The sequence below is a fragment of the Diceros bicornis genome, chromosome 17, assembly GCF_020826845.1.
Source record: "Diceros bicornis minor isolate mBicDic1 chromosome 17, mDicBic1.mat.cur, whole genome shotgun sequence".
Classification (NCBI taxonomy): domain Eukaryota; kingdom Metazoa; phylum Chordata; class Mammalia; order Perissodactyla; family Rhinocerotidae; genus Diceros; species Diceros bicornis.
Genome location: NC_080756.1, coordinates 59818666 through 59840581, shown reverse-complemented (window position 1 = coordinate 59840581; position 21916 = coordinate 59818666). Strand labels below are relative to the sequence as shown.

Here is a 21916-nt window from a genome sequence, read left to right as displayed (position 1 = left end):
ACAGGTACTAACATAGGTCTTTCTTAAAAGCAAAGTGGCGTAAAGCGAACTTTCGAAAAGCAGGAGACACCTGTATTCACTGGTCTCAGGAGAGCTGACTCACAAGAGCCACAGTGTTCTTTCAGCAGTTTCATTAATCTCCCTGGCAGTACCCTCTCCCAAGGTTAAATTCAGATACTATCTTTGTTATAAAAACAAAGCACCAGGGGCCAGCCTAGTGGCGTGGCAGTTGAGTTCGCGCGCTCCAATTCTTGGCCCGGTGTTCACAGGTTCGGATCCCAGGCGCAGACTGACACACCGCTTGTCAAGCCATGCTGTGGTGGCGTCCCATATAAAGTAGAGAAAGATAGGCACGGATGTTAGCCCAGGGCCAATCTTCCTCAGCAAAAAGAGGAGGATTGGCATCGGATGTTAGCTCAGGGCTAATTTTCCTTAAAAAAAAAAAAAAAAGGCACCAAACCACTATTGATATGAGCCCCCTTGTCCACCAGTTCAGTCTACTTTGCCTTATTAGAATGTGACTAAACTAAAACTTGCAGTTTTGTCAAAAGATAAAGTGACTGTTACTGCTTAAAGAATAAAAATATATACGGTAAATATTCTCAACTCAGGGATGACAACTTTTCCTTTGTTAAAATATGTGAGAGGTCCTTAACATGTAAACCTATGAAATTTTAGGAATATCAGGATGCTAAATGTAATATTATCATACAAAGTTTTTTTTTAATTTGTAACTAAATTTTAAAATTTTATTTTTAATATTCATAGCAACAATTATAGCTATAATTAATGAACAGCTATGTAAAACACTGTTTAGAAAAAGCTAGAAAGAAATTTAAAAAATAGCCCTTAACCTAAGGCAGATATAAACTAGTTAAGAAGGGAAAAGAAAAATGATTAAATCACATGGGAGCAATTATAAAATAATGTATTAAAAAATATAAACAATAAAGTATAATTAAACATACAGGCTGAGGAACAATGGAAAAGACAGTAACAAGAACAGGGTAGAAGAGTTCATCAACAAAGGTTACTTTTAAGCCGGAATCCTTAGGTGGTAAAACTGAAAATCCACAGGAAAAAGATTCTGTGTAAGTAGAAGAGCACAGATTAGAAGACCCATAAACTATAACTATCAGCTTGTCCAGAAGAGAGTAGCTATGCTAGTGAGTCTCTCACCTAAAAATGAGGTTAGAAATTCTTAAAGGGTTTGGTTGATGGAAGACTCGAAAGGCCAGGCTAAGATGCTTGTGAATGAGAGTTTTTGACATCTGTCAATGCAATTGAAATCAATAAACATTTTTATAGAAAACCAACTATGTGCAAAGTACCAAGACAGGGTTCCCAAGTATATGGCGGCAACAACACACAAACCATTAACATATAATACAAACTAAGATAAAATAAGTCCTAAAATCAAAGCAGAAACAAACTCTAATGGGATTACAAAAGAGGGTATGATTGGGGCTGGCCCGGTGGCATAGTGATTAAGTTTGCACACTCCACTTTGGTGGCCCGGGGTTCACAGGTTTGGATCCCGGGCGTGGACCTACAATACACACCACTCACCAAGCCATGCTACAGCAGCGTCCCACATAAAAAATAGAGGAAGATGGGCACAGATGTTAGCTCAGGGCCAATCTTCCTCACCAAGAAAAAAACAAAAGAAAGAAAGAAAAAGAAAAAGAGGGTATGATTAGTTCCAACTGTGAGGATTTAGGCAGGCTTCACAAGGGAGGGAGCATTTGATCTGAACCTTAAGAAGGGTAGGCTTTCAACAGGTTTTCTAATCCCAAAATCACTATCAGTCAAATCAGCTAAAATTATGCTTCCATATAATGTTTACTGGGGAGGCTCTTGTTGCTGGGATATACCTAACTTCAGTTCTTCTTACAGCAATTACTTATGAATTGCACTGTAACACACCTTTTGACATATCCAGTACAAAAGAATGTTATAACAAGCATTTTTAATGTTCACAGTGAGGAAAAAAACATTTCTTATTTATCTCTATATCCTCACAGCACTCAGCACAGTGACAGTTCCATAACAGGCACTCAATAAATGTATACTGATGACAAGTACAGATTATTCTGAAATCTGATTTAGGCATTAAAGTGAAAATGGTTTACAGAAAATGTTAATGAAACAACTAAGAATTGAATTTAACTAATATAGAGCTAAATTCTTGAGTAAGGGACACAGAAAGTTTGGCAAAATTAAACACACAACATCAACAGAAGAGGCACTATAATAGAAAAATATGATAATTGGAAAGGCTCATCACCAATACCTGTCTCACTGTTTTTGTTTTGTTTTTTGCTGAGGAAGATTCGCTCTGAGCTAACATCTGTGCCAATCTTCTTCTATTCTGTATGTGGGCCACCACCACAACACAGCTGCCGATGAGTGGTGTAGGTCCGTGCCCGGGAATCTAACCCAGGCCACTGAAGTGGAGCACACTGAACTTAACCACTAGGCCACGGGGCCAGCCCCCTATATTGATGAATATCAACTAGAATTGTAAAATAGTTTCAATGTATGTATCAACCATGCCAGAAATACTTTAAATAACCATTGTGTAATCATGTCTTAAACTAGTCAAGTACATACCTAAGGAGACATTCCAAAGATCTTGTGAGAAGCAGTGAATTTTGGTGAGTGTGACAGAAAAACTGGCTAAGTATCTGGATCACTATAGGACTATCTACGATCTCCAAGGTCAATAAGGCATAATGGAAGGAATCTATCTACCTTAGCCCATGGAGATCAATGTATATTCTCTCTTGATTGTTATGGATACACTGGATCAGACCACTCAACTATGTCCTCCTTCTCAGCCTCTCAGCAGCATTAACATTAATGTACTTACTTCCTCCTCTGGAGACAATTTTCTCTCTTGCCTTCTGTGATGCCATACTCTCCTTTTCCTCTCCCACTTCAACTGGACTTTTCATTTTATTTTCCTTTCAAGCATGACCGTCTCCTACTTTACCCTATCTCTAAATGTTGAGGATCCTACGGGCTCAGCTCTAATTCCATGTTCTTTTGTTAATTTTGTTAATTTGTTAATTTTACCTCTAGATGATATCACTGATTTTTATGGATTTCAATATGATTTTTAAGCTCAAGTCTCCAAAATTAATTTAACTACACCAGACTTCTCTAAACTTCAAATCTGTACATCCAACTGCTTGCTCGATATCTCTGTTAGGATATCTCACAGATACCTTCACATGTTGAAAATGGACTTGTTCTTTTTCCCGGGCAAACCTGTTTATCATCACCCCTAGGGTTCCCCCACCTTATTATTTAGCATTAGCATACATCCAGTTACTCAACCCAGGAACCTAGGAATCATCCCTGATTCTTTCTTTTCCTTTAGTGCCCACATTCCAATCCATAAGAAATTCCTGATCACTCTACCTAAAAAAATCCACCCTCTCTTCTTTTTCTCTTCAGAGCCTCCCCAAACCTCTATCATTAACTCTCACCCTCATTATTACTATAGAGCCTCCTACTATGATGTGAGCTCCTTGAGAGGAAGGAGCTTGTTTGTCTTATATGATTACTATTTCTGGCACAGAATATTATGCAGCACAAAGTAGGTGTGCAATACATATTTGTTGACAAATACTTTCTTTGTAACCACTCTTATTCCATTCCAATCCATTCTCCAAATATTACAAAAAATAATATTCACAAAATGCAAATTGGATCCTGTCAGTCTTCCACTTAAAATGCTTCACTACTCATAAAATCTAGACTTCTTATCATGGCCTATAAGGTCCTGCAAGATTAATACCCACCCTTGCCTATTTTCTCCCTTACTCATTCTGATCCTTGAACATGCCAAGCTTTTTCTTACCTTAGGGATTCCCTCCACTTTAAACACCGTTTCCTCTGCTTTTTACATGGCTTCTTTAGATCTCATCTTAACGTCACATCATCAAGGAGACCTTCTCTGATAGTTCTATCTAAATTTGGTGCCCATCATCTTTCCCTTCTCCATTATCTTTCACAGTATCCTGTTTATTTTCTTGTAACACTTAACCATAATTTCTATTTACTTATTTGCTTAGTTTCATCATTACTTTTCTCCCCCATGAAACAATACACTCCAGAAGGGCAGGGAACATGTCTTTTCACTACTGTATAAACAAACTTTAGCAACAAAGCTCTACACTTAGCACTCAATCAGTTTATATTGAATAAATGAAATACATCAAGTATGTCTAAAGAAAATAAGTAAAATTAAATCTAATATCTGGAGGGATACAGACCAAAGTCTATCAACTCTAATAATAATGGCCATATCATCATATCATCACAGCTTTAAGATTTGGCTTCAGAACAATCAACGTGCTCAACTAAATTCTACATTGAACTATGGCCTTATGATGTCAAACAAATATGGAGTATACAATAATATCTGCATTGCAAATTTAGAAATGATATATGAAAAAAGCCCAAGATATCTATCCTGTATCATTAAATTTGGTAGTAAGATGTTTTTGAAATTCACAGCTGACTTATTTCAAGGGGATGGGAAAGGGAAGTGGGTGATTAAAAATGCTAAGGAAATATAGAGTCAATGACTATTTTTAACAAAATTTTTATTCTAAACTAATTACAGACATACATAAAAGTTGCAAAAATAGTACAGAGTTCCCATATACCCCTCACCCAGCCTCCTCTAATATTAAGAGCTTACATAACTGTAGCACAATGATCAAAACTAGAAAATTCACACTGGTGCAATACTATTAACCAAACTAAAGACCATCGTCTAATTTCAACAGTCTTTCCCTAACGTCTTTTATTTGTTCCAGGCTTTAATGTAGGATCCCACATTTCATTAGTTAACATTTCTTGTTTCCTCCAATCCACCTATAACTGTGCTCAATCTTTCCTTGTCTCTCATGATCTTGACATTTTTAAAGTGTACTGCTCACTTACTTTGTAAAATGTCCCAGAATTTGGATTTGTCTGGTGTTTTCTCACGAGTGGAATGAGGTTATGCATTTTTTGGAAAGAATAACACAGAAATGTATTTATCTGCTTCTCACTGCATCATATGAAAGGGTTCATGATGTCAGTATGTCCCATTACTGGCAATGTTAACCTTAATCATTTTGTTAAGGTGGTGTCTGCTAGGTCTCCTCACTGAAAAGTTACAGTCTTCCTTTTATAGTTAATAAACATCTTGGGGAAGATATTTTGATACTATGCATATGCTGTTACTCTTCAAACGTTCACCCACTAATTTTCACAACCATTGACAGATCTTGTCTGCAACAATTATTACTGAGGTGTTTGCTTCACGGTGATTTTTTAAAATCTATTTCCTTCTACATTTATTAACTAGAAATCTTCTATAAGAAAGAGTTATCCTTACTCCCCGTTTACTTATGCATTTGATTATTATCAGTATGACTCATGGATATTTATTTCTATGGATTAAATTCAAATATTATCAGTATTTATTTTTTTACTCAAATTGTTTTAGTATGGGATATTAGGAGCTCCTTCAGGTTGGCTCCTATATTCTTTCCACAAGCCCCCATCCTTTTGTTGAACACTTTCCTACTTTCTGGAACCACAAGGTTGTCGAGGCTCACTGTGTATTTCCCCTGCCCCAGCCTGGAATCAACCACTTCTCCAAGACGCCTTGGTTCATTTGATTGCAGAAAGGTGTATAGAAACCATAACCTGGGTGTTAGGTATGCTTACTGCTTCTAAGCCCTCTTAATGGACAGACTTAGGAAATATATGCATGTATAATAATCCCATGCATATATACACACCAACATCTCTATGTCTTTCTATCTGCATATAAATTAAAGACCATGAGTTCATACTAATATCTCTGATTCCAGTCCAACACCACAGGGTTCATTTAAGTCTTTCCAATACTTTACTTGTTTGCAACTTCTTTCTCAAATAATGAAAAACTCAGCCCTCATTATCTATAATAAATTTCTTTATTTGTTGAATTCTAGTATACAGATAAAGTGGTTTCAGAATGGCTAATCTATCCTCTGTGAGGAACACATTTACCACTAGATTACAGCATTTATGTACAGTTTTTTTGTCTTTTGCTTTACAGTATTCAGTCAAGAAAATGTCTTCCAAAGCTATTTAGGTTAGTTCCCTTCTCAACCCCTTTGACGGTGGTTATATTACCCATTTATAAAACAGGTTCATCTGTTAGTACTTGTGTTCCTTTTGGGGTTCCACCCTACATCTTGATTGGTTGTATTTAGTTTTTAGAGTATGTGAAACATTACTACAGTTCTAAGAGTCAGAGCTATACAAAGAGATATGCTAAGAAAAGCATCACTTTCTCCTCAAATTTATCACCCCAATCCAATTTCCCCCTCCTTTCCACCCCTCTCCCAACCATTCCTGTAGAAAACTGGTCTCTTTAGTTTCTAGTTTATCCTTTCTGTTTTCTTTTACAAAAAAGATCAGACATGTGTGTACTTTCTTATAATAAGAACAGCATACTATAGATAGTATTTTGTGCTTTTTTTTTCTTTTTTCACTTAACAGGATGTCTAGAAATCACTCTATATTGGTTCATTAGAGATCTTCCTCATTCTTTTTTAAAGCTGCCAGTCTCCAATATGTGAATGTACCATAATGAATTCAAGCACTCTCCTACCTATGAGCAATTGAGTCGTCTCCAATATTTTGCAATTACCAACAAGACTACAATTATATTATTGAAGATGTATCTTCACAAACAGCTAGACACTGGATAGCTGGGTCACTAAGTAACTGCATATGTATATGATAATTATAACCCACATAAAAAAATCACTTTTGGGACTGCATAATTTTTAAGAGTATAAAGGAGCTTCTAAAACCAAAAAGCTTGAGACTAGTTAATACAGATCATAGCAATAACTGTACAAAACACAAAGGTACAAACAGGATACAGGCAAGTGGCAATGTGATATCTTAAGAAAGGGTATTCATAACTAAGGCCAAGGTAAACAAAGCCAGTGTTTAGAGTCTGTGGGATCCCTAGATTTTCTCCATTTTGGGATATCATTTTCATTTTATATGTAAGGAATTTGTTTAATCTCTTCAGAACACTTTTAATGCGTTGAGCCAAGAACAAAGAGTAAAGTAACAACTTATTTCCAAACCCACTTTCTGCCAAAAAGGAATACTTTTAGTTCCATCTGAAGTATTCAAAAAACAAAAACTGGAAAGAAAGTTATTTTTTAAAATATTTTCAAGATAAAACATGAAATTTTGAACTAAAAATAAACACAGGGCCGGCCCCGTGGCTTAGCAGTTAAGTGCGCGCGCTCCGCTGTTGGCGGCCCGGGTTCGGATTCCGGGCGCACACCGACGCACCGCTTCTCCGGCCATGCTGAGGCTGTGTCCCACATACAGCAACTAGAAGGATGTGCAGCTATGACATACAACTATCTACTGGGGCCTTGGGGGGAAAATAAATAAATAAAATCTTTAAAAAAAAAATAAAAAAAAATAAACACAGTCAGGCCGGCCCTGTGGCTTAGTGGTTGAGTGCGCGCACTCCGCTACTGGCGGCCAGGGTTCGGATCCCGGGTGCGCACCGACACACCACTTCTCTGGCCATGCTGTGGCCGCGTCCCAAATACAGCAACTAGAAGGATGTGCAACTATGACATACAACTATCTACTGAGGCTTTGGGGGGAAAAAAGGAGAAGGATTGGCAATAGATGTTAGCTCAGAGCCGGTCTTCCTCAGCAAAAAGAGGAGGATTAGCACGGATGTTAGCTCAGGGCTGATCTTCCTCACAAAAAAAATAAAAAATAAACACAGTATAGCAAGGACAATAAATGTGCAAATTCTACGTGCAACTATCACGAATAAACCTCACAGAGGATGCTGAACAAAAGAAGTCACTAAAGAATAAATACAATGCCTCTATTTACATAAAGTAAAAATATGCAAAACTAATCCATACTTTTTATTTAATATATACACAGGCTGTAAAGAAAAGAAATAAAAATCACAATAACGATCTCCTCTGGAGGATGAGGGGAAATAATGATTGGGAAGTAATATATACATGATTTCTGGGATGCCAGTAATATTCTAATGCCTGAGACGATCACTTTATATGTACTATTTGCATCGTGTGTGTGTGTGTGTGTGTGTGGGTGCTATGTACTTTTTTTAAAATGTATTTTATTCTTCAAAATAGAGAAAAGTAAATAAAAAAGTAGTACTACTGCTTTTTTGTCAAACTATAACTTCTACCAGGAAGAGTGAAGCCACAGATGAACTTAACATCATAATTGGCAGTCACTGAATAACAAAAGATGAAAATGAACCTTCTAGATTAAACCAAGTTTTAATCTTCACAAACAAAAGAAAACACATTATGTGTTTATTAACATGATTAGTAGAATTAACCTTTGGATGCCAAGGTGGCATCTGACAAAGACTAAATATTGATTACTCATCAAAGTTCAAAACATTAAATTTCTTTTTAACATAATAAAGAATATATTTTAATCTTAGAATTATTATTATGCCTATCATGAAAATACTAAAATAATTCCTTCCCTTTACTTCTATTTCACAAAAACATCAACAGGTGGATCCAAATGTATATTCAGAAATTTAAAACACACAAAAAAATTCAGGTAATAAGAACATTTTTTTAATACAAATCCCCAGTTAATTGCTTTTCTACTCCCCCATGAATTCTACTATTAGCCATTTCTCCAAATATCCCTAGCTTCTTTTAGGGGGAAATGATATTTAGAGATCACAATCTGGGTGCTAGGGATACTCACTACCACTGGGTTGTCATTTGCAATAACACAGTTAAATAAGTAGCAGAGCTAGTTAGTAAAAGAGATAAGATCAGATCCACAGTATTCTATTTGTAGTCCAGTGCTCTTTATACTATATTTGAATGAATTACATCCACGTGTATCTTGTATATGGCCATCAGCTATCATTTTTAATAACTTTAATATCTATCACTTACTGAGATACTTTGGACAAGTCACTCATCCACTCTAAATTAGTTTTCTCTGTATGTAATATATAAATAAATAATCTGACTTAGTTCTTTCTTGGATTATATAAAGAGGAAATAAGAGGTTACATGTGAAAGCTCGTTTGGTGTTATCATAACAACTGATAGAAGATTAAAAACGCATCTTTCGGTTTACAAAGATAGACTAGCAGTAGAAAACATCAAATGGGGGACAGAAATGACAAACAGTTAAGAGGCTAACACAAAGAAGGGCTTGTCTTATAAATCTTTTCTATAATTAAAAGCTATGTGATCCTAGTTCAAGAGTCTGAATTGAAATCCTAGAAATAGTCTAATTATTAAACAATTTCATAAAGTACAAAGATGCCAATTCAAACTTGTGAGCAATGAAATAATTTCCTATAGTCTAGTGAAATTGTTAGCAATAAAGAAAAAATAAGACCCTCACCACACAGAATATCCTAAAATAATTTAAATTAAGTAGTAAAGGTAAAAAATGAAAGCCCAGAATATCTTAAAAATATTTATAAGTACAGTCATGTGCCACATAACGACCATTCAGTCAACAATGGACTGCATGTACAAGGGTGGTCCCATAAAATTGGTACCACATAGCCTAGGTGTGTAGTAGGCTATACCATCTAGGTCTGTGTAAGTACACTCTATGATGTTCACACAATACTGAAATTGCCTAACAACACATTTCTCAGAATGTATCCCTGTCATTAAGCGATGCATGACTCGAAGTATTTATATGTTCTCAAAATGGGGATGAACTAAGTAAAAAAGCCACCACGGAAAAGAGATAAATTTGAATTACATTAACAAACAAATTAAAATTTAAGACAAGAAAATATATTCAGCCTCACTGGTAATCAGAGAAACATAAATTAAAACAAAAATTAAATATTTTCCACCCATCAGATTGGAACAAAAAAATAAAAAAGAAGGAAGAAAACTGACAGCATCAACTGTTGCTGGCAAGGGTGAGGGCAAACTGGTATGCTGCTTTTTTCAAAAGTTGATGCATTTGAGAAAACTTACACTGTTTCTGTAAAGAGTATGTATTTTATAAACAGTAAAAGTTACATAAAATAGGAAAGAAAAAAAGAAAAAGTTGGATTTTCATGTCTGAAATGAATTTGTTGTAAAGCCTAAAAATGGCTTCCACATAACAGATAACTCCTCTAAATCTCTGCAGTAAAGATTTCCTGATTATGCAATTGTGGCATAAACATTCTATCATACCCAACTAGAAGTTGTAACAAGAGAAAAACAATCTGGCAGTGGCTTAGCAGTCTTAGCAGGAGTTTCAGAGATTTCCAGCAAGTAAATGGTATTCTTCTTGAAAACCTAAACCTTCATTCTGACATGCTAGAGATCCAGGAAGGTTCGGTTAAAATCATAGCTGAGCCACTTATAAAGTTGTGTGCATTTAGGTAAGAAATTCAAGTTCTCTGAGTCTATTTCCTCATCTGTAAAACGTGCACAAAACCATCTGCCCCACTGAATTATTGTGAAGGTCAGAAACAATGAGTGACCAGGGCCTAGTTGCAAGAACTGGGCACATAATTGGCACTTATAATGTGGTCACTGCTACTATTGTTACCAAGCCTGGTTTAACTTAATGTGAATAATTGGGTTTGCAGATCAATTATCACTTCATTGAAGTAAAAAAGTATAGTATACACGTCCTGTATGACTGTGAAATATGCTCTCTAAATTGAGTTTTTTAAAAGGAAGGAAAGAAAGAGGGAGCAAAAAAAAGGAAAGAGAGGTGGGGAAAAAAGGAAGTTAAACAGACACAAACCAAGATTAGCAGTGCACTTTAATGAAGGAAAATGGTAAATAGTTATACTGACCACCCTGAAGCTCAATAGAACCCATGTATTAAACTGACATTGAACTTACCAAATAAATGTGATCAATTCGAAGCAAGATGAACTTTGTCCTATGCTGAGGTGTCCTCACAAAGCTGTGGAATAAAACTTGCCTTTTCTATTTAAAGCCATTCCTTTATTGCTAAAGAGTTGGTCTGAGAGGAAGGCAGCAAGCAGGGTTAGAAAGAGAAAAAAGAGGAGGATAAAGATGAAGAGAAAAACAACATGCAATTATGGATCAAATCTCTTCACCCGATCCTTCCAGATCCTCCTTGCATTCTGACCTGTAGTTGTTGGGAGCTGTCAGTGAGATTGTCCTCCCTTCGTCGAGCCTCCTCTAGCATCTGTGCACTCTTCTTCTTTTCCACCTGTTCTTTGTGCTTCAGATTTGCTACTTTCTTATTCTGGTCTTTCACTTGCCTATTGATAAGGAGGAGAAAAATCAAGCTATTCATATACATGCGTAGAAAAATATATGTTTATTTACAGACTTGCACCGCTGACACCAAGGAACAGCTGAAAACCAACAAAGACTTCCTGCTGCAAAATTTTCCCAACACTTCCAAATTCTTTCCTACCAATGGGAGCAAATTGCTAACAATGATGTTTCAGGAAGATGTATTTCAGCATGTACTTTATGAAGCACAATGAAATCATAAAACAAAAGAAAGCCATGTGATAGTCGGAAATGACAGAAAAAAGAAACCAACTCAGAGATTTATGTTGGAAATATGGAAACAGTCTCCTGACATCAATGCTATCAAATAGTAGAATGGCTGATTAAGAAAGGTTTTGTAATTCAACTCTAATTTTACTATTGTTAACTATTTCAAACTTTCAAAAGGCTATCTATAATGTATATGTATATGAAAATAATGATAGAAAGATCTGGGAACCCAGCTTAAGCAAGAGAACATTATCTTTACTTCTGAAACTTCCTATCCTACTCCACTGCCTCCACACTAAGATAAAAATAACCTATATTCTAAATTTTGGGTTTAAAATCCCTTTGCTTTTATTATAGTTTTGCTACACCTATGGATCTTTCATTTAGTTTGCATGTTTTTGAAATTTATATATAAAGTTGTTAATAAACTGTTTTTTCTTTTCAATATATGTTTTGAGAATCATACTGTTCAATGAGTGTAATGTATTTTTTTATCCCCTCCATTTTCACTGAAGTATAAAATAATATATGGCAATTGTTTTAACCCATTCCCAAGGTGATGGGCAATTGGGTTGTTTTTGTTTTTCTTACTATTACAAACAATGCTGCTAGGTACATTCTGATATCTCTGTGCAAGAGTTTCTCCGAGGTAGAGGCCTAGAAACTAAATTGCTAGGCCATTTAGTACGTACACCTTCAATTTCACTAATTACTTCCAAGAAGCTGTATTGATTTATACTTTCACTAGTAGTGCATAACAGTGCCTGTCACACTTCTACACATCCACTAATACTTGGTACTATCAGACTTTCTTTTACCAATCTAGTATATATAAATAATATCTCGTAGTTTTAAAATGCACGTTCCTGACTACTGAGGCTGAACATCTTCTCATATAGTATCAGGCAATTCCTGTTTCCACTTCCATGAAATAGCTATTTATGTGTTTTGCTCATTTTTCAATTAAGATATCTTTTTCTTAATGACTTATAAGTATTCTTCATATATTCTGGATAATAACCTTTTACCTGTTGTATGTTATATAAATATTTTCTTTCAATCTATGAATTATTTCTTTGATTGTTTTATGGTTATGTTTTCATTCATAAAATTTAAAAATTTTAACTTTCAAATGTACCAATCTTCTTTATGGTTTGCAATTTTGTGACTTTTTCATAAAATCTTCCCCATCCCAAGTTCATAAAGATATTCCCCTAAAAATTTTGTAACCTTGTCTTCCACACTGAAGTCATTAATCTACCTGTAACTGATGTTGTGTATGGTATGAGGTAAAGATATAATTTCATTTTGGGGGTATGGTATGAGGCAAGAACAAAATTTCACTTTTTACATATATTGATAACTAATCGTCCCAGCAGTACTTACATGCATTGCTATTTCTGTCATATACAAAGTTTCTACATACATGTGTGCCTGTATTATGAATCTCTAGTCTGGTATCTTTGTGTATTTCAATGCCAGATCTATACTACTCTAATTACTATACCTTTACAAGAAGTCTCAATAGTATCCAGTAAGGCAAGCCTGCCAACCTTGTTTTTCTCCAGGACTATTGTGGCTATTCTTGGCTCTTTACACTTCTCATATAAATTTCAGAACCAGACTGTCAAGTTCTATTAAACCAACCAACCAACAACCACGGCAACCAAAAGTCAACAGCAGCCTATTGGAATTTTGATTGAAATTGCACTGAATTTAAAAATCAACTTGGGAAGAATCAACACTTCCATGCTCTTGAATCTTTCAATGCATTAACATGGCATATCTTTCCAGTTATTTAAGCTCTCCTTAAAAGGCTTTCAACAAAGTGTTATAATTTCTTTGATAAAAGACTTGCATTTCTTTTATTCCTAGGTACCTTATATGTTTTGTTGTCATTTTAAATTCCAGACATCATGTCATTTACACACGGTTCCTTATATAAAGTACTCTAGAAAAAGTACTCTTTCAACAATGTATTAACAAAATTGACAATAATTCCTTGTCATCATTCAATATCCAGTCCATATTTAAATTTCCCCAGGTGTCTCAAAAACATTTTTTTAATAGTGGCTTGTTTGAATCAGAATCAAAAAAAAGGTCCACAGCATTGTGTTTGTTAAATACTTCAAGTCTCTATTAATCTAGAGGAAAGTCCCTCACCTCCCCCTCCCCTGTTCCCTTTTTTAATGGCACTGACTTGTTAAAGAAGCTGAGACAGGTGTTCTGTAAAATGACTCCCATTTTGGACTGTCTGTCTGCTTCTTTATGGTATCATTTAACTTGTTTCTTTATCTCCTGCTTTTTCGTTTTTCTTTTTTGGATACTTAAAGACTTGAGCAGATTCAGTTTCAACTTTTTAGGTCAGAATACCAAATAATGGTGTTGTATACTTCATATTGCCTCACATCAGAAAGCATATAATGTCTGGTTTTCTCACTCTTAGTGAGGCTAAGATTCACCAATGAATTAAGGTAGTGACACAGCCTGGTTTCTTATGTGTGTAAAGTTCACCTTTTACCAACTTTTCATCTAATGGTTGGTTCCATGCACTGAGGAACCTTTCCTGAATAAATTATTTCAATGATATATTTTTTAAATTAAATTTTCTAATGTCTTCTTGTTAGCATGTAGACATGCACTGGATTTCTGTATATGGATTTTATATCTGGCAAACTTGGTAAATGCTCCTGCTATTTCTAATAATTTTTCTGTGGATTATTTTGGGTTTTCTATGTAGACAGTTATATAATACATAATGATTTTTTTTTCAATCTTTACACTCTCTTTTTTCTTATCTTATTGAACTTGCTAGACATTCCAGAACCATGATGAAAACAAGTAATGAGAGTGGGTATCTTTCTCTTTCTCCTGATCCTAAAGGAAATGCTTTTTACATTTCACAATTGACTATGGTATTTGCTACAGTTTTTTCTGTAGAAACTTTTTATCTATTCCTTGTCTGCTAAAAGTGGCCATTGTTTTAGTTGTGAATGAGTGAATGTTGAATTTATTGCCATGCTTTTGGGATTTTCTAATGTTAAACCAATTTTTTCACAAGATAAACTCTATTTTGTATTTTGCATCACATTTACCACTACGAATTTCCTTACTTCCTTCCAGCTCAACTACACATTTATAAAATTCATGAAAAAAATCTGGCATTTTTATTGTTTTGTGTAACGAAGGTTTCTCAGAGAATACGGTTAATGACATTGTCAAAAACAAAGCTGCGGGGGCCGGCCCGGTGGCGCAAGCGGTTAAGTGCGCGCGCTCCGCTGCGGCGGCCCGGGGTTCGCTGGTTCGGATCCCGGGCGCGCACCGACGCACTGCTTGGTAAGCCATGCTGTGGCGGCGTCCCATATAAAGTGGAGGAAGATGGGCACCCATGTTAGCCCAGGGCCGTCTTCCTCAGCAAAAAAAAAAAAAAAAAGGAGGAGGATTGGCGGATGTTAGCTCAGGGCTGATCTCCTCACAAAAAAAAAAAAAAAAAAAAAACAAAGCTGCGGAAACCCCTCTTAAGGTTTTGAACACCCATTCTCTTTCGGGTGATTTGGATATGATTCTACCTATAGGTCATAAAAAACTTTTTTGATAATTTCTAAATGCTTCTTCAGCATAGAATTTTAATTATGAGAAATTATTCAAAACTAGTATATTAATGACATAGATGGTAAGATAAAAAGTCATTCTCTGATGGAAGTGCACACTGATAAGATATCCAAAAGTCACATTTCATATCTTCACTTTCTGCCATCTTGAATATCTAGAGAAAGATACAGCCACAAAGAATATAATAAAACCAGTTACCACTAGAAAAAAATGGAAGTAATGTCTATATTTGATTCTCCTCATTCCATGTTTTCTGTGCTAATATTTCTATTTTTATTAATCTGATATCATTCATATCAACTAATGGAAAAAACAGATTGAGATCTTTGCATCAGAAAAGACAAAGAAATGGAACAAAATTTTGCTTTCATGAATTGAACTGCTCTTTCTCAACATTAAATGCCTCATAACATTGGTTTACTAAATGCAAAAATTTTGCTGTTTTAAGAGAGAAAAAAATTTTAAATGGTATATAAATTCGTTTTACTTTGCAAGTGTGAATTATTCTGGACGGTGCCTGTAGCAATAGCCTGGTTATTTGGAGCAGTAGGACGCATGGAGTAAGCAGCCTAATTAAAACCACTTGACTCTATTTTGGTTAGAAGGCATGTATTATAGGCTAAACTTTTGATCCAATCAAAGCCAATTTCATTCTTCAGCACTTTTTATCATAATTATACCTGAGAGTGAGTGATTTTTTTATCCTAACTTTACCCCCAAGTCATAGAACTGTCAGGGTATTTTTTAGTTGTGTTTCAGAAAAGAGAAGTAAAAAATTCATTGTCCCTATCCTATCCCCAACCACCACCCAACTTGTGTGTGTGTGTTGTTAAAAAAGATTATTTTGATCTTCAAAATATTGGGCAAATAATTTTAATGATTAGCTCCATCAACTCCAAAAAGACATGATAAAGTGCTAAGTAAAAAATACAGACTATCAAGCTGAATACAGAGCATAATCTTAAACATATGTGTGTACATGCATAATCAAGAAAAATAATTAAAAATTAAAAAGGAAAAAATTTAGGGCATTTAAATTTCTCTCTTTATGGTTTTCTATAGTCATGAAATTTTCTACAATAGACATAAAAATTTTTTTTATTTTGAAGTTACATCTTTTAAAAGTGAGATATAATTATATCTCAAAATAGGGTCTTCATCCATATCAGACTGGATAGAAGGTAGTATAGTGTGGCACATTTGAATTTCCCTTATATTTTTGGTCTTAAATTTTCTATTTCTTAACCCATTTTCTTTTCATATTTTCAATTTCCTTTAATTTAGTTTCGTAGCTATTACTTCTACATTTTTACTCTGTACACTAAAAGATAATTAAATATGAAAATAAAATGATTTTATCTAAGTCAGGCAACCAAGAAAAGTATAGAAAACTGTGAGAGGATTAAATCAATCCCTCTCCTATTGCCTCCTTCTTCCCCACCGTCTTGCATTATTTGTGTGTGCACACGTGTACAAACACGAGCATGAACATATATATAGTTCTGAATTCGTGAATTAACTAGAGTGGATGATACACACTACTTTCTTGCCTCACTAATATCCTTTTCAATATTGTTGCTCAGGGAAAGGACACAAAAACATATCAAAACAAGTTAAAAGTAAAAATGGAGGCCATTTCTTGAATGTATATTTAGGAATAAATATTCTGAGACATAATAGAACCTGTGAAATATGGAATTTCCTTCTCTTTACTTATAAATAGATCAATATATAATTTGATTTAAATCCCAGTTCACAAGAAAATCCAAATGTTAGTAAATCCATACTTTAAAGTGCTACTAGAAAGAAATGGATTGAACGGCTTAGTACAGACTTAACTCACAGACTTCTGTTGTGCCTGAATTAATTTGTGATAAATTCGAAGTGAACTTATATCTTTTACTATTATTCAAGCAGGAAAAGAGGAGAAATGAGATTCATAAACGAATTAATCCCTTAAAATCAGATTCTCAATGGATGAGTTCCCAACTACTATAATAAACAATGAAATGATGACTAATAGATTTAACTCTCTCCCTGCAGATATTAATAAACTAAAGTGTAAAAAGAGAGAAAAGTAGAGATGGAAAGGAAACAGTTTAATCTCTATTGGTCTCTGCCACAAGAAGTTTTATACAATGTGGTCCACCATCTGGCTATTCAAAGTGTGATCCATGAACTCTCATCATCAGCATCACCTGGGAGTTTGTTAAAAATACAGAATTCTCAGGCTCATATCAGATCTACTAAATCAGAATCTGCATTTGAACAAGATGCCCAGGTGATATAAACACACACTGGTCTACCACACAGGCTATGCCAGGCAGGCTCTGCCTCTATTTACTTTGTTATTGTTCCCTCAGCCTCAGTCTCTCCTTATTTTCCCTCTTCTTCACTTGTCATTCTTTCTCGATCATTTCTGATTCCATCATACTCCCCTAGGAGAGAACCTGCTGTCAGAGATGCCAAAAGAAAACAGTGTTTCAAGGAAGGGAGTGTGTAGAACGATGCTGAAAGGTAAAGCAAGATGGTGACAAAGAGTGATTTTTGGACCTGGCAATGTGGATACACATTACTGATAACCCTGACAAAACGAGTTTCAGGAAAGTGATAAAAATAGATTTAAAAAACAGATAAAAATAGAAACCTGATTTGATTACCCTGAAGAAAGGTGAGGAAATGCAAATAACAATTACAGTCGATTCTTCTAAAAAGATTTGCTGAGAAGGAAAAGAGAGAAATGCAGTGCCAGTTAGAAGGGGATATCATGTCAAGCGAAAGCCTTTTAAAGATGTAGGGTGGAAATTTTATGGCATGCCTGTGATAATAACCCAGGAGAGAGATAAATTTTGAAAAATAAAGGAGAGAGAAGGATAATTGAGGGAGCAGCATCCTTGAGCTGAGAAACTAGGATTGGATTAAGAGAAAAAGTAGTCGAGCTGAACTTAGATAGGAACAGTGACACTATTGTAAATTAGGCAAAGCACATAGGTACAGATGCACGGAAGTTGGTAGATTTAATGGTAGGAAGATGCAGTGGATAGCATCCGATTATTTTAATTTTCCCAATGTAATATGAAGTGAAACCAGCAGCTCTGAGTGGGAGGGGAGGGATTTTGTAGATTTCACAAAAGAAGACAGAATATGATATAATCATCTCTGAGACTGGGAAATCAAATTTAATAGGCATTTGTACTAGGACTGCCTATATAATTGGGAGCACACTGGAGATATGTGGCCATAAATTTAAAGTGAGACCAGTCAGCACAGTTGTGTAATTTTTTTTTCCAAGTAATATGCAGCTGCTCAGTGCGGAGGCAGTATAGGTAGATCCTGGATTGGGGTTTTGCAAGGCAAGTATGGCAGAGGAAAGAAGCAAATAAGGGTGTTTAGAAGGGAGTGATTACATTGCTGGATCATGAAATCTGAGCCAGGTAAGGAAGGAAGTGAGGACATAAGAGATTTAAAACAAAGGAGTATGTTGCTATATCCAGGTCCTAATGAAGCCCAAGAATTGTTGGAGTGGGAGACAACTAGAGTAAATGAAGTGAGGGGACAGGAGGTGGTGGTCAGAGCTGCACTGTATTTTTCAGCATCACTAAACCAAGGTGGAGAATTCTGACAGGTAACAATCAACTCCACATACTTAAATACATAGGAAAGGAAAGAGGCAAGTTTTACTCTAGCCAGAACAGCTACACAATCCCCAAATCTAAATGACACTGCCCAGGAATGGTACCAGACCAGAGGAAAGGAAAAGCAGAGAACCTATTCTCATATATCATGGTATAATTTGTGGAGTTGTTTTATTACAACAGTCACTGCCTGTTTCCCAAATTGTGTAAAGATAAGAATGCAGTACTGTTGATATATTCAAAATCAATTTATAAAGTCTGAAAAAAACAGACCAAGGATATGACCTAACGCTACGACTCTACTGTGCCAAGAATCTTAATATCTGATAGAGAAACAGAAAACCAAAGAAAATCCCTGCCTTAAAACGTTGACTTGGTTATTTGGACCTATGACAGAATAAATATTGTCAATTGTTTTCATTTTTTTTTTTAAAAGGTGGGGGGAGGCTGCTTTATGATGCTCACTCTGGATTTCTCCCTGATTTATTCATAATGACAGAGGAAAACACCAAGCATTGTTATGGAGAGTATCCATTTCTTTTATGCATTATCTTAATTTCTATCATTGTCTAAAACAGGACATATAACTTAGACTTTTGAGTAAAAATTTGGTACCAAGAGAAAAAAACATATATATCCTCGTGCCCACTTTTATTTTTTCTCCCTTTTTAATTACATTTATTTTATTCTTCTTCCCCAACACTCCTAATTTTCTTCTCCCTTTCATGTTTTTCTGCTTATATGCCTCAGGTCTCATAGAATCAAGCAGGGATTCAACCCTTCTGGTAGAAGTTAGACCTATGGACGTTACTGGCCCAGTGACTCAGGAAAAGTAATGTTCTAGCATGAACAGAACAATGAAACAGACAACATGGCTTTCTATTTCCTGCTATCTCATTTTCCTCTTTCTATCCGAAAGTGCTTTTGTAGATATTAGCCCATTTACTTTTTTCCCCCCTAAGGCTATGTCAGTGATGAATGCTGTAATTGCTACAGTTTAATCATACTGCACAATAGCATATTAAATTGTGTAAGAAGAAAGAGTACACCATTCATATTTTTCACATGGTGATTTCACAGGGCTGTTTAAAAACTAATTTAACTTGGACATTTCACAACATGCATAGTGTAGAAGTACTGGCTGGAGGCTACTGTGGGAACCAACGCATTAACAAAAGCATTAGTAAAAAGCAGATATATTAAGTAGATAATAGTAACAGTTTTTCTCTGGTGCAAATAAATGCTAGGATGAGAAACCTCATAAGTGGTTTTCTTCATAATTTTGTTTAAAATACAATAAAAATCATTAAATCAATTGGGTAGAAGACTATTAATCACTAAAGCATTCCACTGAAATGGGAGGAAAGAATAAAGTTTCAAGCTTCTGATTTCATTAATAAAGGATAAGCCTAGAGGAAGAAAGGAAGGAGAAAAAATCAAAATTGTAATTTATAAATCTGAAAATGTACAGGACAATTTATTTTCATTACAAAACATTTACATTCCACTTCCAAGGGTCCTTAACCAATAAGGCTCTAATTTTTTGTAAAATTAATGTAATTTTACAAAATGTAAATGTTAAATTATATTAATTTTAACATGATTTAATTTATAAAAATTCAGTATGTACACAATCTAATTATAAAAGTTTAGTTTACATTCCCCTGCTTTTTGCTTTTGTTGGATTCATACTGACTACATAATAAAATTCAAATTCCCTTAATTAGCATTCCCTTAATGATCAGGTCATCTATATTTTTATCACTCCCTCATGCAGTAAGTTTTTTGTTTTGGAGTGTTTTTGTCTTTCCATATATTTTAATGTCCTTACCCTTTCCCTTGCCTTGTCCCTGCCTAAAATACATGCACTCACTCTTCAAGATGAAGATCAAATGGCAGCATCTTGGCAAAGCTTTCTAGCACTCTCCTAAGCAGAAGTGCTTCATTCCCATGACTGAAGGGTCTGCATCTAAACTATAGTACAAGTATAACGTTATAGCAAAATATTTTCTAGATTCCCTGTTCATAAATTATAATACTTAAAAATATACAAATATTAAATCTAGAGTTTACAAATTAAATATAAGGAAAACTAAAATACACAATGAAATGCAAATTACCAATCTTAATTTAATATGCAGTTAAATCACTACTCACAGTACACTCATGGTACTTACTACTATGGTCCAAGTTCTTTTGAGTCATAAGAAGATTAAATTGTCCCAAAACTTTTCTTTGTTAAATTGCTAAAAACAAGTTTGCTTCATACAGTGCATCATAACATCATTTGAACTTTGCTTGAAACAAAAATAACATTATGTGTTAGTCCACCACTCTTTTCTCTTGACCCATAACAATTACAGCAGTAATACTTGAGGACAACACAATCATAACTACAAAAATGGATGATGAAACTACATATGCTATTTAGTTGTAAGACATTCACTCAGATGATCCAAAATATGTATATAAATTATGTTTTTATTGTCACGGAAATGGAAATGCAAAATCATAACATCTGCACGGTAAACTTGTAAATCTCAAAACATATTCATGGTCCACCAGGATGTGAGGACCTCTAATGGAAACACAATGATGAAGAGGTTAAAAGCAAAGGTTTTAAGGGTTAGAGAGCTCTGGGTTAAACACTAGCTCATCATTCATTACCTATGTGACCATTAGTTCTTTAAATTTCAGAGTTTTTTTTTATCTTTTTAATTTGTGATATGGGAATAATGCTCATCTCTCATAGAGTTGTAATGTGGAATAAATAAGATAATGTATAGAAAATGCATAGCATAGGATTTGGCACATTGGAAGAGGCTAGTAACATTCATTCTCTCCCCCTCACACACACACATATTTACCTTATTATATTTTAATATATAAATTTAAATAACTAAATTCCCCAAACATTAGCCTTCAGAGAATCATGGAATATGCTTTTTCCTTTTTGTAGGTAGGGGGAAGGGGTGTGTACATGTATGTGTGTTTGCTATTGAATGTTCTGTGTTATATGTTCAAATTTAAGTCTAGCACTATGTTAGATATAATACTATAATAACCCTATAAGTTACTCATTATATACTAAATACCTTAATGTTT

General features: G+C 34.8%; 1 protein-coding gene across 14 annotated transcripts in view; it reads right to left on the bottom strand.

Annotated features, from left to right (window-relative positions):
• The window catches only part of ERC1 (ELKS/RAB6-interacting/CAST family member 1), a 544778-nt gene that overhangs the window by 296951 nt on the left and 225911 nt on the right, over nt 1-21916 (bottom strand). For all 14 annotated transcript variants that reach the window (XM_058559107.1, XM_058559106.1, XM_058559105.1 and 11 more), the window contains one exon: nt 11182-11317. In XM_058559107.1, coding sequence (XP_058415090.1) covers nt 11182-11317 — 136 coding nt within the window. The remainder of the gene's footprint in view (nt 1-11181; nt 11318-21916) is intronic.